General features: G+C 39.9%; 1 protein-coding gene across 1 annotated transcript; it reads left to right on the top strand.

The window, feature by feature from the left end:
- Positions 1 to 13681: 13681 nt before the first annotated feature.
- On the top strand, positions 13682 to 15934 carry LOC131240970 (uncharacterized). Its single transcript, XM_058239546.1, has 3 exons — positions 13682 to 13836; positions 13982 to 14098; positions 15376 to 15934. Exons 1-3 carry the CDS (start codon positions 13759 to 13761, stop codon positions 15655 to 15657), a joined length of 477 nt encoding a protein of 158 aa, XP_058095529.1. The 5' UTR covers positions 13682 to 13758; the 3' UTR covers positions 15658 to 15934.
- Positions 15935 to 18999: the final 3065 nt, after the last annotated feature.

Below are 18999 nucleotides of genomic sequence, written 5' to 3'. Positions count from 1 at the left end.
ACCTGATATCTGGATATGCTTCAATTTTGGTCCTAACTGTTAAAATAATCTGAGAAAAGAGATGGACGGAACGGATTTATCATGAACATTACTAAGGAGCCCACATGTATATTACATGTACATAGGGTACATGTGCACAAGAGATGCACCAAACGGAGAGTCCGGTCAAACAGAGGGCTGACTGAGCCTTCCTTTAAAAACGGAAATTTTCATTTTCGGTAGCGTTCGCACGGATGATTCCAGTGGGCCACTATCATCATCAATCTCTACGATCCGAATCGTCCAATTGCTCCGTGGAGTGGCCAAGACCCTCGCCAAGCTTGCCTTTCGGCCCCAAGAACGTGTGCACACGAGGAATGTTGTAAAACACAGAATGGATGGCTGAATCTTTACAACAAGATAAATCAAATGGGCCACACCAAACCCCATCCAAAACCATACATATCTGAATGGTTTTTCGTACAGAATCTAATGAACGGATTGGATCTCTCAGAAAATCCCGATCATGGGCCCCACCGCCAACACAGCACAAGCTGCCGTGCATGCGACAGGCTCTGTTTACACAGTTCGGAGAAACCCGGAGTTTTCGGGTTGTTACGCATCCATAGAGAGGGTCGGATGGCCAATCCGAACCGTTCAAACACTAGAGAAATGGGCCTTCAACCCCATCAAGCAGTCAGATTCCAAGGTCAGGACGTTCACTGTCCTGAAAATCCCTCTAAAAAGAAGGTTGTTTGCAGTTTCACGGCACACAGTGCGAAAGCCTTACGCACGCGCCCGGATTTTCTCCACCACCTTTATGGTGCGAAAGCTCCCATCCACCGCCCTTCACAGCTATAAAGAGAAGAGAGAAGAGAGAAATAGAGGCATTCAATTTTCTAGGGACATCCACGGCTGGGACGTTAGGAGAAGATAGAGAGTGAAGTTGTTTTCCTTTTTCTTTATTTTATTTTTATTTAAGGGATCTAGCCTAATCATGTTACTAAGCTAAACCTCTTAGCTAGGGCTAAGAGGTGAAGCTTATAGCTTAATGGGAGATTTTTACTTATGCCTTTTGTTTAGACTAAATTGATGTTGATTTGAGTTTAATTAAGGGGATGTTTTTAGTGTTTAATGGTCTGTTATGACTAAAATTACAATGGGTTTGCGGTAGCTTTGAGCATGTTCCTTTCCTTTTTATGTTTATGACGTCAGGAAGCCCTGTTGTTCACCATCATCTCTTGGGCATGGTTGGATGATGGTACCCTTCCTAACCTTCATACATTGTTGATTGGTTGGTAATTAGTTTAATTCTGTTGTTTACTTTGTCTCCTGGGCATGGTTTGGTGATGGAATCCAATATAATTCATATATCTTTCATCTCTTAAAAACTATATCAATGGAAGTTCAGTCTTGATTTCCACGATTACACTCTTTAACTGGATGAAGATGGGACTCTAAGTCCAATTGAGTTCTTGAAACAGGCATAAGATCTCTCTGATCTCTACAAGTGGATCTTCTGAATTCCTAGTTTCATACCTTTGATTTCTATAAATTTTAGATAATTATTTCACCATTATTCCCTAAATTTCATTCCATTTAAAATTTCATCTTAGTCTAGTTCTAGTTTTAGTTACTTTCAAATAACGTACAGGTATCAGTCCCTTGGGATTCGACCTCGGTCTTACCGAGTTTATTACTACATCACAATCTTATATTTGGAGAGTGAACAAGTTTTTGGCGCCGTTGCTGGGGATTGACGGTTACGTTTTTCTGAGATTAACTAGTTTTAGGATTAGTTTAAGAATAGGATTTTTAATTTTAGGTTAGAATTTTTTTTCTATTTTTATAAACTAATCTGTTTTCCTATTTTGTAGGATCCTGACATAAACTTCTAATTTGGTAACCTCTTTCTGATTTCTTTACTTTTTCTATTTTTAGAATTAGGATTTTAGTTTTGAAAAATTTCTTATTCTAGATTTCCCTTTTAGAGACTAACTTTCTATTTTTAGAAATTTTCTATTTTTAGGCTTTCATTTATTTTAGAAAGTTTTTTTTTCCCTTTTTAGAAACTAACCCAACTTTCCCGTTTTGTAGGATTCTGAGATAGGTTTCTAAACTGGTAGTTTCTTTCTCAATTTCTTCCTTGCTATTTCTAAATTAAGATTTATTTTTTTAGCAAGTTTCTAATTCTAACTCTTTTAGAATCTAACTTTGTTTCCTAATTTATTTTTAGAAATTTTCTACTTGTAGACTTTTTGTTTAGAAACTAACCTTCCTATTTTGTAGGCTTTTAAGATAGAAATTTCTAATTCGGTAAGCTCTTTCTCTACTTTCTATTTTTCAAATCTCTTTTAGTAACTTACTTTCTAGTTTAGGACTTTCCTAATTTATTTTAGAAATTTTCACTTTCTTTTAGGAATTTCTTCTTTTAGAAACTAGTTTACTTCTATCTTTCTTTTTAAGGATTTTCTAATTTTAGTCATTTTCTTTTTATAATCTAACTTATTTTGTTTTGTTTTGCAGGTTTTTAACTTAGGGACTCTAATTTGGTAACTTCTTTCCAACCTTCTTTTTCTAAATTTTTATTTCCTTTCTTAGGATTAGGTTTAGAATCTGATTGAGGGTTGCGAGTGTTTCATGCCCAAGAAGTAATAGAAAGTTTTGGTTGTCACAGGAGCGATATATTGAAAAAGTCCTAAAGCAGTTCAATATGAATCCAGTGAAGCCGGTCGATACTCCACCGAATAGTCACTTCAGATTAAGCGACAAGCAGTATCCAAAGACAGAGGTAGAGGTAGATGAGATGAGGAAGATACCCTACGCATCAGCGGTAAGAAGTTTGATGTTTGCTATGGTATGTACGCGCCTAGACATAGCGTATGCGGTTAGTGTTGTCAGCCGGTATCTTGCCAATCGTGGCAAAGAACATTGGGCAGCGGTGAAGTGGATACTGCGGTATCTAAGAATCTCATCCAGGTTGAGCCTATGCTATGGTGACGAAAAACCTGTGTTAGAAGGTTACACAGATGCAGATATGGCAAGTGACATAAACTCCAAAAAGTCTACATTGGGGTTCATGTTCACGCTTGCAAGGGGAGCGGTCTCTTGGCAGAGCAAGCTACAGAAGGTCGTAGCATTGTCAACGACAGAGGCCGAATGCATTGCGGTCACAGAGGCATGTAAAGAGATGCTTTAGATGAAGAGATTCCTACATGAACTTAGCCTAAAGAAGGAGCAACACATGGTCTATTGCGATAGTCAAAGTGCTATACACTTGAGCAAGAATCCATGTCAGCACTCCAAGTTGAAGCACATAAAGATTCAGTATCACTGGATCATGAATACTTTGGAATAGAAGGTGTTACAACTTGAAAAGGTCCACACGGACGATAATGGGTCAGACATGTTAACCATGGCGTTGCTAAAGGGTAAGTTTAAGGTTTGTAGAAACTTAACTAGCTTGAAGAGGCGAATTCCTTCTAAGTCAAAAAAGGGGAGATTTGATGGGGTTTTCCTCCTTAGTTCAGAGGAAAGGTAATACATTCGATTATAAAACGGATGTCTTTCACTGCGCTGCTCGACCGGTCGAGGCTCGCTCGACTCAAAGTCCAGCAAGCTCTATTTTTTGGCCTCGACCAGTCAAGGACCTGACTTGACTAGTCGAGGGTCACACAGATTCTGCGCGGATTTTGTGCGGACTGCGTAATTTTGAGGTGGTTTCGCAGAGGTGCGGAAAGGGAGTTACCTAAACTATAAATAGGATTCCCTAGGGATATTCTAGGGTATGTTAAGGTGTTTTTACGACCAAGGTGAGAGAAAGAAAAGAGAGAGGAAGCTTGTGGAATGGAGGATTTTGCTCGTAGAGGTACTCTACTGTGCAGTCGACGTCTCAGTGCTTTTACATCCTCGTGATCGGTGAGATCTCTCTATTTTTCATTATTCTATTATTGTTCATCCACTCCTGCGTGAGTGAAGAAAGTTTGATCCAAGCAGTGTGTACTTGTGATCGGTTGAAACGTTCCACTTCATAGTAAATTGTTGCTTTGTACTAGGTCCCGTGGTTTTTACCTCTTCGAGGGTTTTCCACATAAAATCTCCTGTCGTGTAGTCTGTGCTTTGATTTATTTCATTGCTTTATTATATCCCATAATTCTAGTGTTTTGGGAGGCCAGATCCTAAAGTTTTTGTGCAACACTCCCAACACGCGGTGCACTCTATGTCACATTGTCGTACATCATTTGGCAATTCAGGGTCATACGTGTGGCTTTACTTACTAGCCGTGCATGCACGTAGGGACAGAGCATGCACGCCTCTACGCCTATTTTTACCGGGAGAAAGTTTCATGCAAAGAAGTGAAAAATGGCACCCATCTCATGTAGAAAACAAACCCTTTGTTTTGCATGAATAAGGATTCCGGAGACGAGAGGAAGTGGATAAAGGCATTTGAAGAAGAAGACAAAGATACAGGTGGAAAGATGGGCTATTTGTTTTACTAACAAAGACGCATCAAAGAGAAGTAGACAGAAAACGAGATGGGAAGAAGAGCTCGTGTTCATTAGAATTGAAATATCGACGGGAGAGTTAACAAGGAAATAAGAGAGATCACAACCGTCCAAAAACAAGTAGGAGACAGTAAAAAGAGGCAGTGGCAACAACTAAAATCCGAGGAGTCTTTGTTCTGTGACGTCTTCTCACGGGAAGAATGACAGACGGACAGGTATTGTAATTGGCTCTTGGGTTTTAACTGTATCCATGAGCTATAAGCACAAGAGATGTCCGACCATCAACTGCCAATGCGGACGTATGTGAAAGCTCTGGCCATACGCCAGCTGGGACCCACCGTCGATGTCTCGTGATTCAGAAATACACGGGTCAACACTTTACGTGGGCTATGCGCCTTTACCTAAAAAGAGGATTGATTGTTGTACAGGAGTGGCAGTACTGGTCTACATTTAATAGACCTGTTTGGGACCCATCTAATGACGGACCAGATCTTATACACAGTTGCAAATTGGCACGTTGGAGTAGTACCAACCATCCCCCTTGCGTCTGTTATCTGACTCGTGATATGCCACCTTCATTAATTAACATTGTACTTACCAGAGATGTATCACGGTTTTAATTAAAAGTTAATTGTACTTACAATTCCGATAAGTTGGCTGTTTATGCAAGTACAATGTTAATTAATGAAGGTGGCATATCACGAGCTTCACCCAGTTGGCTAATTTTCGGGATATCTCATTACTTAAAAGATATCCAACAAATAGATCTGGTCCGTCATTAGTTGGGGAAGCTCCAGTGAGGTTGAAGTCATAGTGTTTGTGTGTGTATGTGTGTGTGTGTGTGTATGTGTGTGTGTGTGTGTGTGTGGAGGGGGGGGTCCCCTTTTGGTTATAAGATATCCCAAAAATCAGCATACACGGAAGTTAGGTGGGCTATATCATTTAAAACCACGTGAAAACATGCCTAAAACATATAAAAGCATTTGGTGGGGCTCACTTGAGTTTTGGATGCAGCTAAAACGTGGTCAAACCTATCATCCAAGTAAGACACACACAATAGATGGTCTAGAATTGTGAACCACATCCATGTGAGCTCAATAAATGATTATGAATATTTTAATGGAAGAGTAACCGTTCTTAACTGTTGTCCAGGACTTGATTTTTAAGCCCGTGGCCCACCATGGAATGATGCATCTGACTGATGGGGTAGATGTTCGGCCCACATCAAGGTGGGGCTCACACAACTCATATATATATATAGAAGTTTGACCATGGCTCTAAAATTTTGAGTGATTCCATCATGCGGCTTAAAAGAGAGATGAAACGTGCCAAATAAGCAAAAACCACACACCTATTTGTATCTATTTTTTTTTTTGTTTTCAGTTATATATTTTTATTACTATTTTAGTTATTTGTAACTTAATGGTTAAATATCCGGTCTAGCTAACTAATTCAAATCTTCGAGTCAATCCGACCTAGCTGGACGTGAGTAATATCATCACACATCAGTTTTCTTTTTCTTTGTTTCTTCTTTTTTTTCTTTTTTTTCTTTTTTACATGCACACACAACACAGTCACGCCTTAATGGGATTTTACCCCTATGGATACTCGAACCCTTGACTGGGTGTTGAAACTTCCTTGATTAACAAATAAAAAATAAAAAATAAAAAATAACCCACAAAGCAACTTGCACAATTAGAAAAGAGTTGTACACACACGTATAACTGCTTCACATAGCAAATCCACCAAAAACATCCAAAAAGAGAACTAATCACCTACATGTGCCGGGCATTTTCCACCATGAGATGTAAAAGTAGTTATTGTCATTATGTAATTATTATTACTATTATTGTAACTACATTATTATTATTATTATTATTTTCCTTTTTCACATTTTAAAATTTATTCAAATGTTACTGTTAAATCGTAGAGACTACATATTATGGAAAACTGCGCACCTTCTTAGGTGAGCACCATTGTGCCTAAGGCGTAGAATCTGAATGGTCCATGTGATGCGGCACCCCTTGAAACTCTATGGGCCCAAATCCCAAACTCTACTGGGTTATAGCAAAGAGAAATGCAAATCAAGGGAGAAATTCATTTCCTTTTGCCATCTCGCCCACCAGAGTTTTGTACCGGGTTAAATGTTGGGCTGGTGAGGTTTCGAGCTATGCCACGTCACGTTGACCGTTCAGATTTTGTGCCTAAGACACATTTCCAAAGGTGTGCAAGTTAGCATTCCTCTCTCTCTCTCTCTCTCTCTCTCTCTCTCTCTCTCTCTCTCTCTCTCTATATATATATATATATATATATATATATATATATATGAGACAGTATAACTAAAAATTAATCAGATACCCTAATTTATTCTAATATACCCTAACAGATACAAGTGTCTTTAATCTTAACGATATCAATCTATGATTTACCATCATAATTGTTGTGGGTAAAAATGGATTGCCAAAAAAGGAAAGAGGTTAGGTCGGACATCTTTGTGGGACACAAGGCTAGCTAGTGCCAGTCATAACCAATAAGCTCTTCAATGGCTAAGGAAGAGAGGTCGGTCACTTATTACATATGAAGAAAGGTCAACAGGTCGGTTATCTACCCAACGATAAGGGGAGACTCGAAGCTCATTCTAATATCTAGATCGGCTAAAACCACCTTGAACTCTTGAGGCAGGTCGGCAAGTTGAACATCTACCCAACGATAAGGGGAGGCTCGAAGCTCATCCGAGTATCCAAGTAGGCCAATACCACCTCGGACTTTTGAGGTAGATCGGCAAGTCAGTCATCTACCCAATGATAAGAGGAGGCTTGAAACTCATCCAAATATCCAGGTCGGCCAAGACCACCTCAGACTCTTGACCTCAACCTCCAAACATATGTCGTTCGAATTCTACTAAGAAATGGAGCTTAGCCTCACTGCCCTAAACACGAAGTATAAGGGCAGGTCAGCAGGTCGGCAATCTACACGACACTGAGAAAGATCGAGGTCAGGGCTCGCCTGAGAATCCAGGTCAAGTTGATATGCTACCCTAAGTCAAGTTGGTATATTATCCGCAGGTCGAATTGGCATACTACCCACAGGTCAAGTCAGCATACTACCCCCAAGTCAGGTCAGCATACTACCCACAGGTTAGGTCGGCCAAGATCACCTCAACCTTTTGCTACACATCTTCACTGATTCCGAATAATCAAATATTATCTAAGAAAAATCCGCCTCAGGTCAGGTTGGCCAAGATCACTTCAGCATCCTACTATACATCTCCACTAATTTTGAATAATCAGATCTTATCTAAAAAATATTTGTCCAAAATCTTCTCCAAATATCTCGGAAGATATCCACGATACGCTCGGGATCCCGAGATCTTTGTCAAGGATCTTGGGAGATCTCCGACACGTTCGGGATCCGAATCCCTCTACAGCACGTTCCTACTAAATAGGAACATCTCCTCTATGCCACCACCCCTCTTCAATTATAAATAAGAGTATCTCTAATGGTGAAAGGTACGCAAAAGCTTTTACCCAAAATCCCTCAATACTACTAGATCCAGATTCATATCCTAACTTTGGCATCGGATGATCCCCTGCTCTCGCCAAGGCATCCTTTGTTTTCTTCTTGTGCAAGTACTCAAAGCATAAAAAGAGTGGACTAGATTTTTGTATCGACGGTAATAATCAAGAATACACACACAAGAGAATGACAGGTACAATATGCATATTAGCCAGGACAATACAGCTGTGTATGGACAGATATTACACGAAAACTCACACATGCACTGTATGCGTACATACACATTAACAGTGACTGTAGATGAGCAGTTGTCTGTCCAAGTTATGAACCAATATGCAGATATGCCCAACATGTCCAGATATTGGGTATTTGTGCCTTCCAACACAGATCGACAAGCTACCCTGTTTCTACCTGTGGAAGCTGGGGTAGAAAGATTTCACAGTAGGGTTGGTCGGACCTTTCAGCTTATATAAGTGGGCCCAATATTTCAGTAATTCAGGACTTACAATGGGTCTCACCATATATGGACAAGAACAACAAAACTATAGGACTGGAATATCCCAGATGTAGAATCCTTGCATGGCCTGTTATTTGGTTGAATGGGAATCCTATTTTGTATTTCTTTGTTGGCATTGAAAGGTTTACCATTCACCATTCTGGGTTTATTTTTTTTTAACATGAGTTCATGTTATCAACAGCTTGGATCACTAAACAATGAGCCAGGCACTACTGTACAATCAGTCTGCCTCAGCTCTATATAATGGAGTCGTGATCCTCTGTTATCTGGTCAACAGGGATTTCCTGATACCCTAATCTTCATTGGTCTACGTCACCATTCGCTTAAAAGAATAAATAAATAAATAAAAACAAAATAAATTTCCGGACGCCAAACCATTAGAGTAACAGGAAATCCCTGTTGACCAAATAATAGAGGATCTGGACAGTCCGGATCCTCTATTATCTGGTCAACAGGGATTTCCTGTTACCCTAATGGTTTGGCGTCTGAAGCTTTATTTTGATTTTATTTTTTTTTAAGTGAGTAGTGACGTGGACCAATGAGGATTAGGGTAACAGAAAATCCCTATTGACCAGATAATAGAGGATCCCGACTCAATTATAATAATACGAGAAAAACTGTGATACTTAGGTAGAGTGGGCTAGATGATACTTAGGCGCACTTGGAATTTGAAGATTTGGCATACAATTAGTCAAATTAAACCGTTCAAATTATATAAAAATTTAATTTATTAAATTATCTGACCACCAGATTGGTGGACATTTACTGGCCGGACAGCCAAAAATGAAAATATCCAACGGCCTTGTTTCCTTAAACAAGTGTCCACAAATCAGAGGTTAGGATTGTGACTTGGCCACAGTTGGCTGCACAATCTAGTCTGTTTTTTTTAAGTTAATATATGCAATCTGTATAAATTTTGAGTGCCTGTGTATCAAGCATCACACGCAGCATGAGTATCATATAACTCCTGGTAATAATAGCTCCAAAGGTGAGAGTGTGGGACTGCGCGTGCTGTTCTCAGTGCATCCACGTAGTACCAAAAAAGTTGCTCCCTCACGTGAAAGAGAGATGAGCCTCTGCGTTTGTAGCAACAGGGCTTGCCCTGCGCCTGCTGCTGGGGCTAGCTACCTCAGGTCCTCAACCAAAGGACCCATCTGATACATGCTGGCACAGATATGACTATTCACACGCATGCGCACTGATATTGTCTCCTTCGCACATTGTACCTGAATTGAAACCATTCAGACCGTAGGCCCCATCCTGTCAGATGTGGGGCAAAAATCACACCAAGGAGATGAACTTAAACATCTGATTGGTGGGCTCGAATTATAATTGAAGGTTAGGATCATCCGTCCGCTCTTCTTCGTGGTGGTGTTAGGATGTGACGAGATTTTATAAAAATGTAAAAGAAAGTAAGTATAAAAGAAAATAGATAAAACGGTGACCGAATACCATGGTATGCATAGCGGTGCTAGGATGTGACGAGATTATATTGAGGCACTTGCCACAAAACGTAATTTGTGATTTAGCTGCTGACTCCATCACCAGCTAGCTTGCTGGTGTCAGAGCTCTGCAGGTCGTCCATGATGTGTGTTTTATCCATTTTGCAAGCTCTACCGTCTATCCACTTTGCTAACTCATTTTAGGGCAAAACCTTAAAAATAAGGTAGATCCAAAGCTTAAGTGGGCAATATCACAAGAAAGAGTGGAAACTAATTGCCTATTGTACAAAGGTTTTGAGTCAAATTGATAATTGTGATTTCCTTTCATCCAAGGTTACAAGACCGTACAAACAAATTGGATGGGAAATAAATATTACCGTGAGTCCTAAGAAGTTTTAAACATTGACCGCTCGGGCTCCAATGTTTCTATAGTGTGGACCACTTGAGCTTTGGACCAAACTCATTCTACGGCCTTAAAATGAGCTGGAAAAAGGATGGACAACGTAGATAAAACAGACACATCATGGTATGAGCTTATAGAGCTTTGACACTAGCTAGCTGGCTGATGTTGATGTCACCAACCAAACCGCATCCATTGCTAGCGTTAGAGATGGGCCATGCTTTGAATGTTCAAAAATTGATAGCTTGAGTGCATAGTTGAACGGGCTCATATCTAGCAGAGCGTATGATCCAATTAAATTCCAGCCACATCCCAACACCACTATATTATACTGCAATCGGCTGCATCATGTATAAAGCATGTTTGAAAGTCAGTTGGATCCATCATCACCCAAATCCCAAGGAGCTTTCCATCCAATTAAATTCCATCGTAACACCCAACTCCATCCACGTAAGAGGGCATAGCTTTCATTACATGGCATATGTAAACGTTGTTCCAGATGTTCACGCACCAGGGATAACCATAACGGAATCAAGGAAAGAAAATTACAAACCATTTAAAAATCGTGTAGCAATATCATCAAAATCTAGGTCATTTTGCATGGTTGTGATCATCTAATTAACTATTTTGAGTTTGGTCCATGACTATTCATGAAGCCTTACGCAGAACGAATGGTTGGGATCATCATGCAGATGCCGTATTTAATATTTTGAAGAGGTGCCATAAAATGCTGGGGTGGACAATGTACAGTACGTTCTCGCTCTCAGTTTTACATATAGAGCTGATGATTTAGTGATCCAGAACGTTGATACGATAGAACTGACAGTTGGGTGGTCCATGGTCAGAAAATCCATCAGATTAGAAAGTCCTAGCTGTAGAATATTTAGCCATTCATTAGTTGGACGAACAAACTAATGCTATATTTTCAACTTTGGTGGGTGACCCTGTCCGTCCAATTAATGGATCTTGAGCTGTTGATGTTGGCCAATTGAGCCCATCACTGGCAATCCATCTAGAGGCTCTTGATGGGATGGTCAATATTAGCCGATAAATCTTCTGACTTTGGATGGCCCAAGTGGGTCCCACCTAGGTGGACGGTACAAATCAATTCAGGCTGGTGTGGGCTGCATCGTTGAATCATTCCCTCGTACCACATATAGGTAGCCAAGCATACCGTTTATGGCCATACGGCAGTTAAACGATGTTGGTAATGCTAACCGTCCAAGTAAAAGCAAAAAAAGGAATGATTATGTGTGGGACCCAGCCTTTATAGATTGTTTGTACCTGGGGGGCCATGGTTTGGTGATCTGAACCATTGATTCGATGGGACAGAAGAAAGTTGGAGCATGACCCTAGAATTTCCTGAATGGGAATATTCTAAAGTAGAGAAGAATAAAGGGTGGGTGGTTAAGATGTTCCTATAAAGAAAAAGAGTAATTTCGGGTATGGTCGATGATATAAGACGGAGATGACCATACTAACGGTCTGGATGAGAAGAAAAAGGAGGAAGGTAAAAAGAGGTGGGAGGAAGGTCAAAATGGGAAAGTGAAAAGAAGGAGAAAGAAAAGGTGAAGAAGAGGACAGAAGAGGGAAGGGAGTGGGGACAAAAGAAAAGGAACGAGAGGCTCGTGACTGACTGGCTTGCCTCCCCCATGCAAATCATCGTCTGACTCATCTCCCATCTCTTATCGATAATGCCCCTCCCACGCCTCTCTCCCTCTCTCTCCTCTCTTCTCTCTCTCTCTCTCTGACTCTCTCTCTGCCCTCTTTAACAACCAAAATACCCACGCACTCCATCCAATTATCCAGGCTGCCACTCAAACTAATAATTCCGAGGAAAAACCCTGGTAATCAAGAAGGTTCAAGAGGTTAGTTATTCTGAGGGACCTTGTACAATAAGCTAATTATCTTTCTACAACTCCTGGCAGAGTAAGCTTATTCTACATGTGCTGCTTGTGGGGCCCAGCAGGCGTCAAACCTATGTAGAAGGATCACCTCACTATAAAAGATGATGGATGCCCTAAAAATTAGGCCGATCCAAGCATCATGTAGGTCACCACATGATCTGGAGGTTTTTGGATGGTTGTTTATTTTTCTCCATGGTGTGGTGCATTTAATGATTATATGGTTCTTAATTGGGATCGTGCATGGTGGGCTCACATAATCCACAAGTTGGATGGCATCACATAAACATGGTGGGCCATATATATTTCTATGGACAACCCTCATATCCGTGATAGCCTACACGATGGTTGTATCAGTCTGACTTTTTTGCTTTGTTCATTTTTCATAGATGCGCATGTTAGATCTGAATTACGGAGTTAATCATGGATTGTCTATGCATCAATCATAGATATTTAATGTCATAATCTTAAAGTGTATATGATTAGAAAGATATTTTTTATGCCTCGATGTCGCTCACGGGAATCCTAATCTTCTGCACCTCACAACTTTATGATAACCTTTCAGTGTAATTAGGATTTTCTTTATTATGTTGGTAAGAGGACCAAAATATCTATTTAAAGGAAAGATGACTAAAGAAGCTTACCCACCGTACTTCTCTCTTCTAAGGGACTCCATATTGTAAGTTTCTATATCTAACTTAATAAGTGTGTATATCGACCATGGTACAACCATCTCGCCCTAAACCTATATACAATTATCCTAATTATAATAGTGCCCAATGAATCACTTAATCTGAATAATCTAATGGCCTAATATAAATCAATGATCATGTGTAGCCCACTTGATGGAGTATCACGAGGTAACCTTGTTTAAAAGGTCGGATGCCATGCACATAATCCGGATCAGTCTTTCAAGGACTGGACACCGGTTTAGCCGTACCACAGCTCTAACCGGTCGGAATCAAGTCAAGCTCATATAGCGTGGGAGTCTAATCGAAATAAAATAAATAGAATCCAACGCCGAATTTTGAAAAGACAGCGCCTGAAGGCCCCCATCTAAGCAGTGCAAAATCCAGGCCTAAAAAATCCAAGGGCTGGCCCATTAATAGATCTTTGGAGTTATCGAAGAATCATAACCATCTTATTAATGGGTCATGCACGAATCAGATGACGCACACGTTTGGGAGGTTTGCAGGTGCGCTGCACGTAAATACGCTATTAGTGCTGGCAACCTCTGAATTACCAATTTGCCATATCAAGTGTTTGTAAATAAGTAGGATCGGAATAAGGCAGTTTAGTCATGTGAGAAAGGTAGTGGTATTTCTGATATTCTTCAGCATACTAGGGGCGTCATCGTAACTTGTCGGTATCACGATCTGCATGCTCTCCTTTTTCCTAATTATATAAGGGCCATCCATGGCAACCAGAAGCAACTCCAAACCTTGTTAGATTCACAGAGAGAGAGAGAGAGAGAGAGAGAGAGAGAGAGAGAGAGATGGTGTCTCGGTCTCAGAGAAAGCTGGCCCTGCGCCGGAAGTTACGTGTTCTTCGGTCTCTCACCAGTTCCAAATCTGTAAATATTCTAAAATGCTATACCGTTCTTTAACTGTCTTTTTTTTGGTTCTCTTATATGTATTGTAGATTTGGGTTTTGGTATTATTATTTTCTTTGGCAAGTTTATTTCGCTATGTGACATGCGTGTTTGGTGTTGGGTCCAGCTGAGGAGGAAGTCTGTTATAATGGACGCTCTTGATTATATCAAGGAATTGAAATTGAAGGTTGAGATGCTGAACAATGCATATAAGAACCTGGTCAACCAAATTCAAGTGCCCACGGTCCTCTCTCTCTCTCTCTCTCTCTCTCTCTCTAGTTTGGGATCCTAGCCGTTGGATTTCAGAAATCTTCAGACCTAAACCGTTTATGTGATAGGGATCCCCTGGATGGCGTATGCCCAAAAAAAATTTCAGAGAAGGAGAGCAAAGTATCAGGTCTTTTATTTGTGGGAGCAGACTAGGGCTTCACCCAACACGGTAAGGCCCTGACGTGGCAAGATTTGATTGGGCCAGCCCATGCCACTTTCTGGCACATGGACCAATCAAATCTCGCCACGTCAGGGGCCTCGCCTCCTCCCTCTATTTGTTGTCCATCCACCGCGGATTTCCTTTCGCAGGAAGTTCATGCGCTGAAAACTTAGGTGGGGTCCACCGTGATGTTTTTCATGAATCCGCTCCGTCCATCCCTTTTTTTAGTTCATTTTAGGGGAGTATACTAAAATAGAGAAGGATCCAACACTTAAGTGAACCGTACTAAAGGAAAAGGTGGTTAGGGAAATTCCTACCATTGAAACCTACCTGTGTTCTAAAATGATGCTTACATGCAATCCATACCGTTAATAACGTCATTAATACTGGGATGAACTGAAAACACAAATATTAGCATGATTCAAAACTTCTGTGGCCCCACAAATATTTCAACTGTAGACGTTTAATTACCACGTTTTTGGCACACTTGAGCATTGGATACGGTTCATTTTTGGCCTTCTACCCTAAAAGTAACTCACAAAACGGATAGACGTGGAGGATTTCTCACAAACATGACAGTGGTTCCCACCTGGGTTCCCAGTGCAGGAACTTCCTGCGAAAGGCTTTCGCAGGGAATCCGCGTCCCATTAGGTATCGTATTGCAATGCTTTGGATGTATTCTCTAAAATCTCTAGGGAAAAAAAAAGAAAAAAAAACCATACACGTCGTGTTTCCCTTGATAGAGGTTGATCTCACGTGATACGACTGTACCGCATGTGAGCTGCAAATTTGCAATCTGGCCGGATATTGGCCGTTTGGGAATCCAATAGTAGTATAAATTTGGAATGTAGTGGCAGGGATCATTTTCAAGAACCCCGCTCACGGACTTGAGACTACATGTGAATGCATGGTACAGACGTGCTATATCCAGTCCGTCTATCTTACCAGCTCTTGACCAGCGGTCCACATTCAAAGTTTGCATGCAGCCCATCTCAGAACATACATGATGGAACCCACATAACAAATTTCCCTGATATCACACATGTGCCGCTCCCACTCGTATTTCTCAATTTTTATTTATCATATTTCAGGAGGTGAAAGTTGAAAGGAGCGAGAAGGGATTTGTGGTAAGAGTATTATGCTCGAAAGGCCGAGATTTGCTGGTGAGGATATTAGAAGCGTTTGATCAGATGGGCCTCAACGTGCTCCAAGCTAGAGTTTCATGCAACAACAGCTCATTTTGCATGGAAGCCATTGGAGAAGAAGAAGAAGTTGAGAGGGAGAGGTTGGATGTTCGAGTCGTGAAACAAGCTCTTCTAAAGGCTTTGGAAAGCAAGGTGGATGGATGTGTGTGTTTGGGTCCTCCTAATTAGACAGTACATAGATATATGTATACAGAGAAGCTGTGCTTGTAAGCACACATAGATTAGGGATTTTAATTAATCTTGAGGTTTGTAGAGAGAAGACAGAAGAAGAAAAGAGTGTATGAGGCTCATATGGTTTACCTCTCCTTTTTAAGATATGGTGCCTTATCACCGTACACTTGGCATGGATACGTGTTAATCTACTGGTAAATTCATGGGGCCCACTGTTTATGTTTATGGAGTGTAAGTTGAAAATTAAAACAAAGTGAGAATAGGTCCTTATTCATGCCTGGGTGGTAGACTCACACGAGTTTCAACATAAGGTCTGGGTTCAAAGTATCTATTGTGGTGAAATTTCTTAGTGGTGTGAGTACGTGTTATATATATATATATATATATATATATATATATATATATATATATATATATATATATATAGGAGCAGGCCATGATGTAAGAATCAGGCCGATCGGATGATCTTAATCCTATGAATGAAGTCAATTCCTTACAGCTATCTGTGTTTTATGAGCCAAAGATCTCGTAATTAGATGCTTATGATCATGCAATTTGAGTATCTTTTACCATGACCTGTCTCTATTTTCTGAAAGAATAATGATTGAAATCAAACAATTTAAGGCCCCATGTGTCTGTGAAAAGCTTTGGGTACATGGTAAGGCAGCCGTGAATTGGGGACATCAACAAAACCCGTATTTTAACTTATTAAATTATTAAATATCAAAAGACTCGATGGAGACTTTTAATCGACCGACCTGACTAGACATCCAAATCTAGTCCGGATTTTGAATTAGGATAATACCAGTATAGAGACCGAGTTTAATAAACTATGATCGAACTATCCAAGCTATCCAACTTGTGGCTATGAAATGAATGGTAAAAATAAAGAGGCCAAAGGCTTAAATTCAATGAGTTGATAACATAGTTAAGATTGTTCCATCAGCAAATTTTGGGTGTTGCACTCACAATTTGGATGGCCATATTGTAGGGAATGTGCGGAAGCAACTCCAAGTTAGAATCAAACAATAATAGATTAAATAAACCAAACACACAAAGAATACAAGGTTTTATGTAGAAAAACTCTTGCGAAAAAAAATTACAGCACAAAGCAATAATGAATCCACTATAATAAATAATGTTAAAAAATGAATAGACTTACCAATCCGAGAAATTTTCAAAAAACATAGAAAACCCTAGCTTTGTTCTCCCTTTTCTTACAAAAGTCCTAAACACATTTTCAATACCCTAATTTCTTATTATAAATCCTTATAAAGAGTTAAGACCAAATTAGGAAACAAAAACCACAGTTCTGTAAAACTACACAAGTCGATCGATGGGAGCTTCGATCAAATCGAGTGCCATCGACGATTCATCGATGGCGACGAAGCCATATTCGATCAGATCTAGGGGTGTACACGAGTCGAACCGAGTTGAGCTTGGCACAGATCGACTCAGCTCAACCACTAGCTAACCCTAGTTCGAAGTCGGCTCAGCTCAGTCCTGCTCTAGCTCGGCTTGGTTCGGTCAGCAGCTCGAGCCAGTTTGAGTCGAGTTCGCCCTGTGCAACATGTTCACAAACACATGGACTGTACCTTCAAAATCTCACTATATATAAAACAGCAGCAACAGTTTTACAGGTATTTCATCAAATACCTTGTAGGCAACATCAAAATCAAGAAAAAATATAATATTTGTTTCATATGCATACCTTCCTTGCCACCACCCGACACTTCATTGAGTCATTTCGTCAAACACTTGGTGAGCAACATCAATATCAAAGTATCCAAGTCACTGAACTGATTTGATCCAAGTTCGATTCGAGTTGGGTTCGATCTAAGTCGAGTCGAGCTCAGGCAAGGTCAAACTTGGTTCGAAATTTTTTCAAGCTCAAAAAATCAGCTAGAACTTAGTTTCGAACCGAGTCGAATCGAGCTTTTTCAAGTCAAGTCGAGCAAGCTAACTAAGCTAACTCGGTTCATGTACAACCCCAATTGGATCGATTTGGACAAAAAAGGGTCCAGTAAGCAAAAGCTAAAATTTAAGAGTTTTCATATCGAATTGACCAATCTTCAATCTTATCGAACTGCTCTTTCTTCATATTGATTTAAGACATCTATTAACAGGTCAAGATTTACATACATTTATAGTACTTGCCTCTAAGAATTGGGCTCACTTCTTGAAGAATATGAACCGTCCATATAATGGAGGAACAAGCCCTAGCTAAGAGAATGTGCCGATTGAAAGTCTATAACCATCCATCCATCCATCACACATTTTTCAATGATCTACTAAAGTTCGATCAACAATTAAGAAAATAGTTTCATCCTTATAGCTTGATTGGGAGCTTTGTTAATGGAGGTAAATGGGAAATGGAATTGGAGGTAAATGAATTGGGAGTAAATTGCTATACTTAGTTGTATTTGAATGGAAGTAAATGAAATGCATTTGAAATCTAAATATTCTATTTAAATGGGATAAATTAAAATGCATTAGAATTTTTCAATATATTAACAAGAATGTATAAGATATCCCAAATCAACTTTAATATCCCAAATCTATGTACTTATGTGATATTTAATAGAATAATTATGACAAGGTTATTAAAATATATACTTTCGTAAACAATGAACCTTGGGTGGGCTACAACCTTAAGAATTACAAACAAGCAACTTGCCAACATTTTTAACCGTCCATTTAAATGGTTAACCTTTGGACACTTTGGATCATGTTATGGTGAAATTTTAGTAATGTTGTCAATAATTAGATTATTTTACAGTATCATTAACACGCCTCATGCATTACCAACATGTATATGGTGGCACTTTTATTTGCGATTCTCTAACAAGTTCAAAAAGACATTTACCCCCATTTATTTCCAAATCTTTTTTTATAAGTGGATTGAATTGCAAGCTCATTTATTCTTATTCCATATCATTTCCATGCATTTACATATTTATTCCATCCAAACCGGAAACAGTAAAACTGCAGCAACTTTTTACCGTAGGCCCATCCATGAGTTGGTCTATCAGTTGAACGGTGCAGATTGATCGGCACATTTGCTGGTCTCATTAGTTGATGGGTTTGTACCAGTTACTAAACCATGGTCATGGCCCATCGATCTGAGCCGTTGGTGTTAGGAGAGACAATGTGAATCCGCATGCTTCATGCAGCGAATCTCTGAAATCTTGTTCTTAGTGTATGACGTTTTGTCGGGTGGTACCATTTGATTCCTGCTTTTGCTGAGAAATCTTGTTCAAGTGGGACATACGACAGCGCGGAAGCATTTTGGTGTACTGGGGTCGAGAATTCTACTGTACGCTCAGGTTTTCATTTGTA

The sequence above is a fragment of the Magnolia sinica genome, chromosome 3, assembly GCF_029962835.1.
Source record: "Magnolia sinica isolate HGM2019 chromosome 3, MsV1, whole genome shotgun sequence".
NCBI classification, from domain to species: Eukaryota; Viridiplantae; Streptophyta; class Magnoliopsida; order Magnoliales; family Magnoliaceae; genus Magnolia; species Magnolia sinica.
This window is presented reverse-complemented; position numbering and strand designations above follow the sequence as displayed.

Coding starts and splice junctions, on each gene's coding strand:
- LOC131240970 (XM_058239546.1), top strand. CDS start 13,759: ATGGTGTCTCGGTCTCAGAGAAAGCTGGCCCTGCGCCGGAAGTTACGT. Junction 13,837..13,981: donor CTCTCACCAGTTCCAAATCT/GTAAATATTCTA, acceptor TGTTGGGTCCAG/CTGAGGAGGAAGTCTGTTAT. Junction 14,099..15,375: donor ACCAAATTCAAGTGCCCACG/GTCCTCTCTCTC, acceptor ATCATATTTCAG/GAGGTGAAAGTTGAAAGGAG.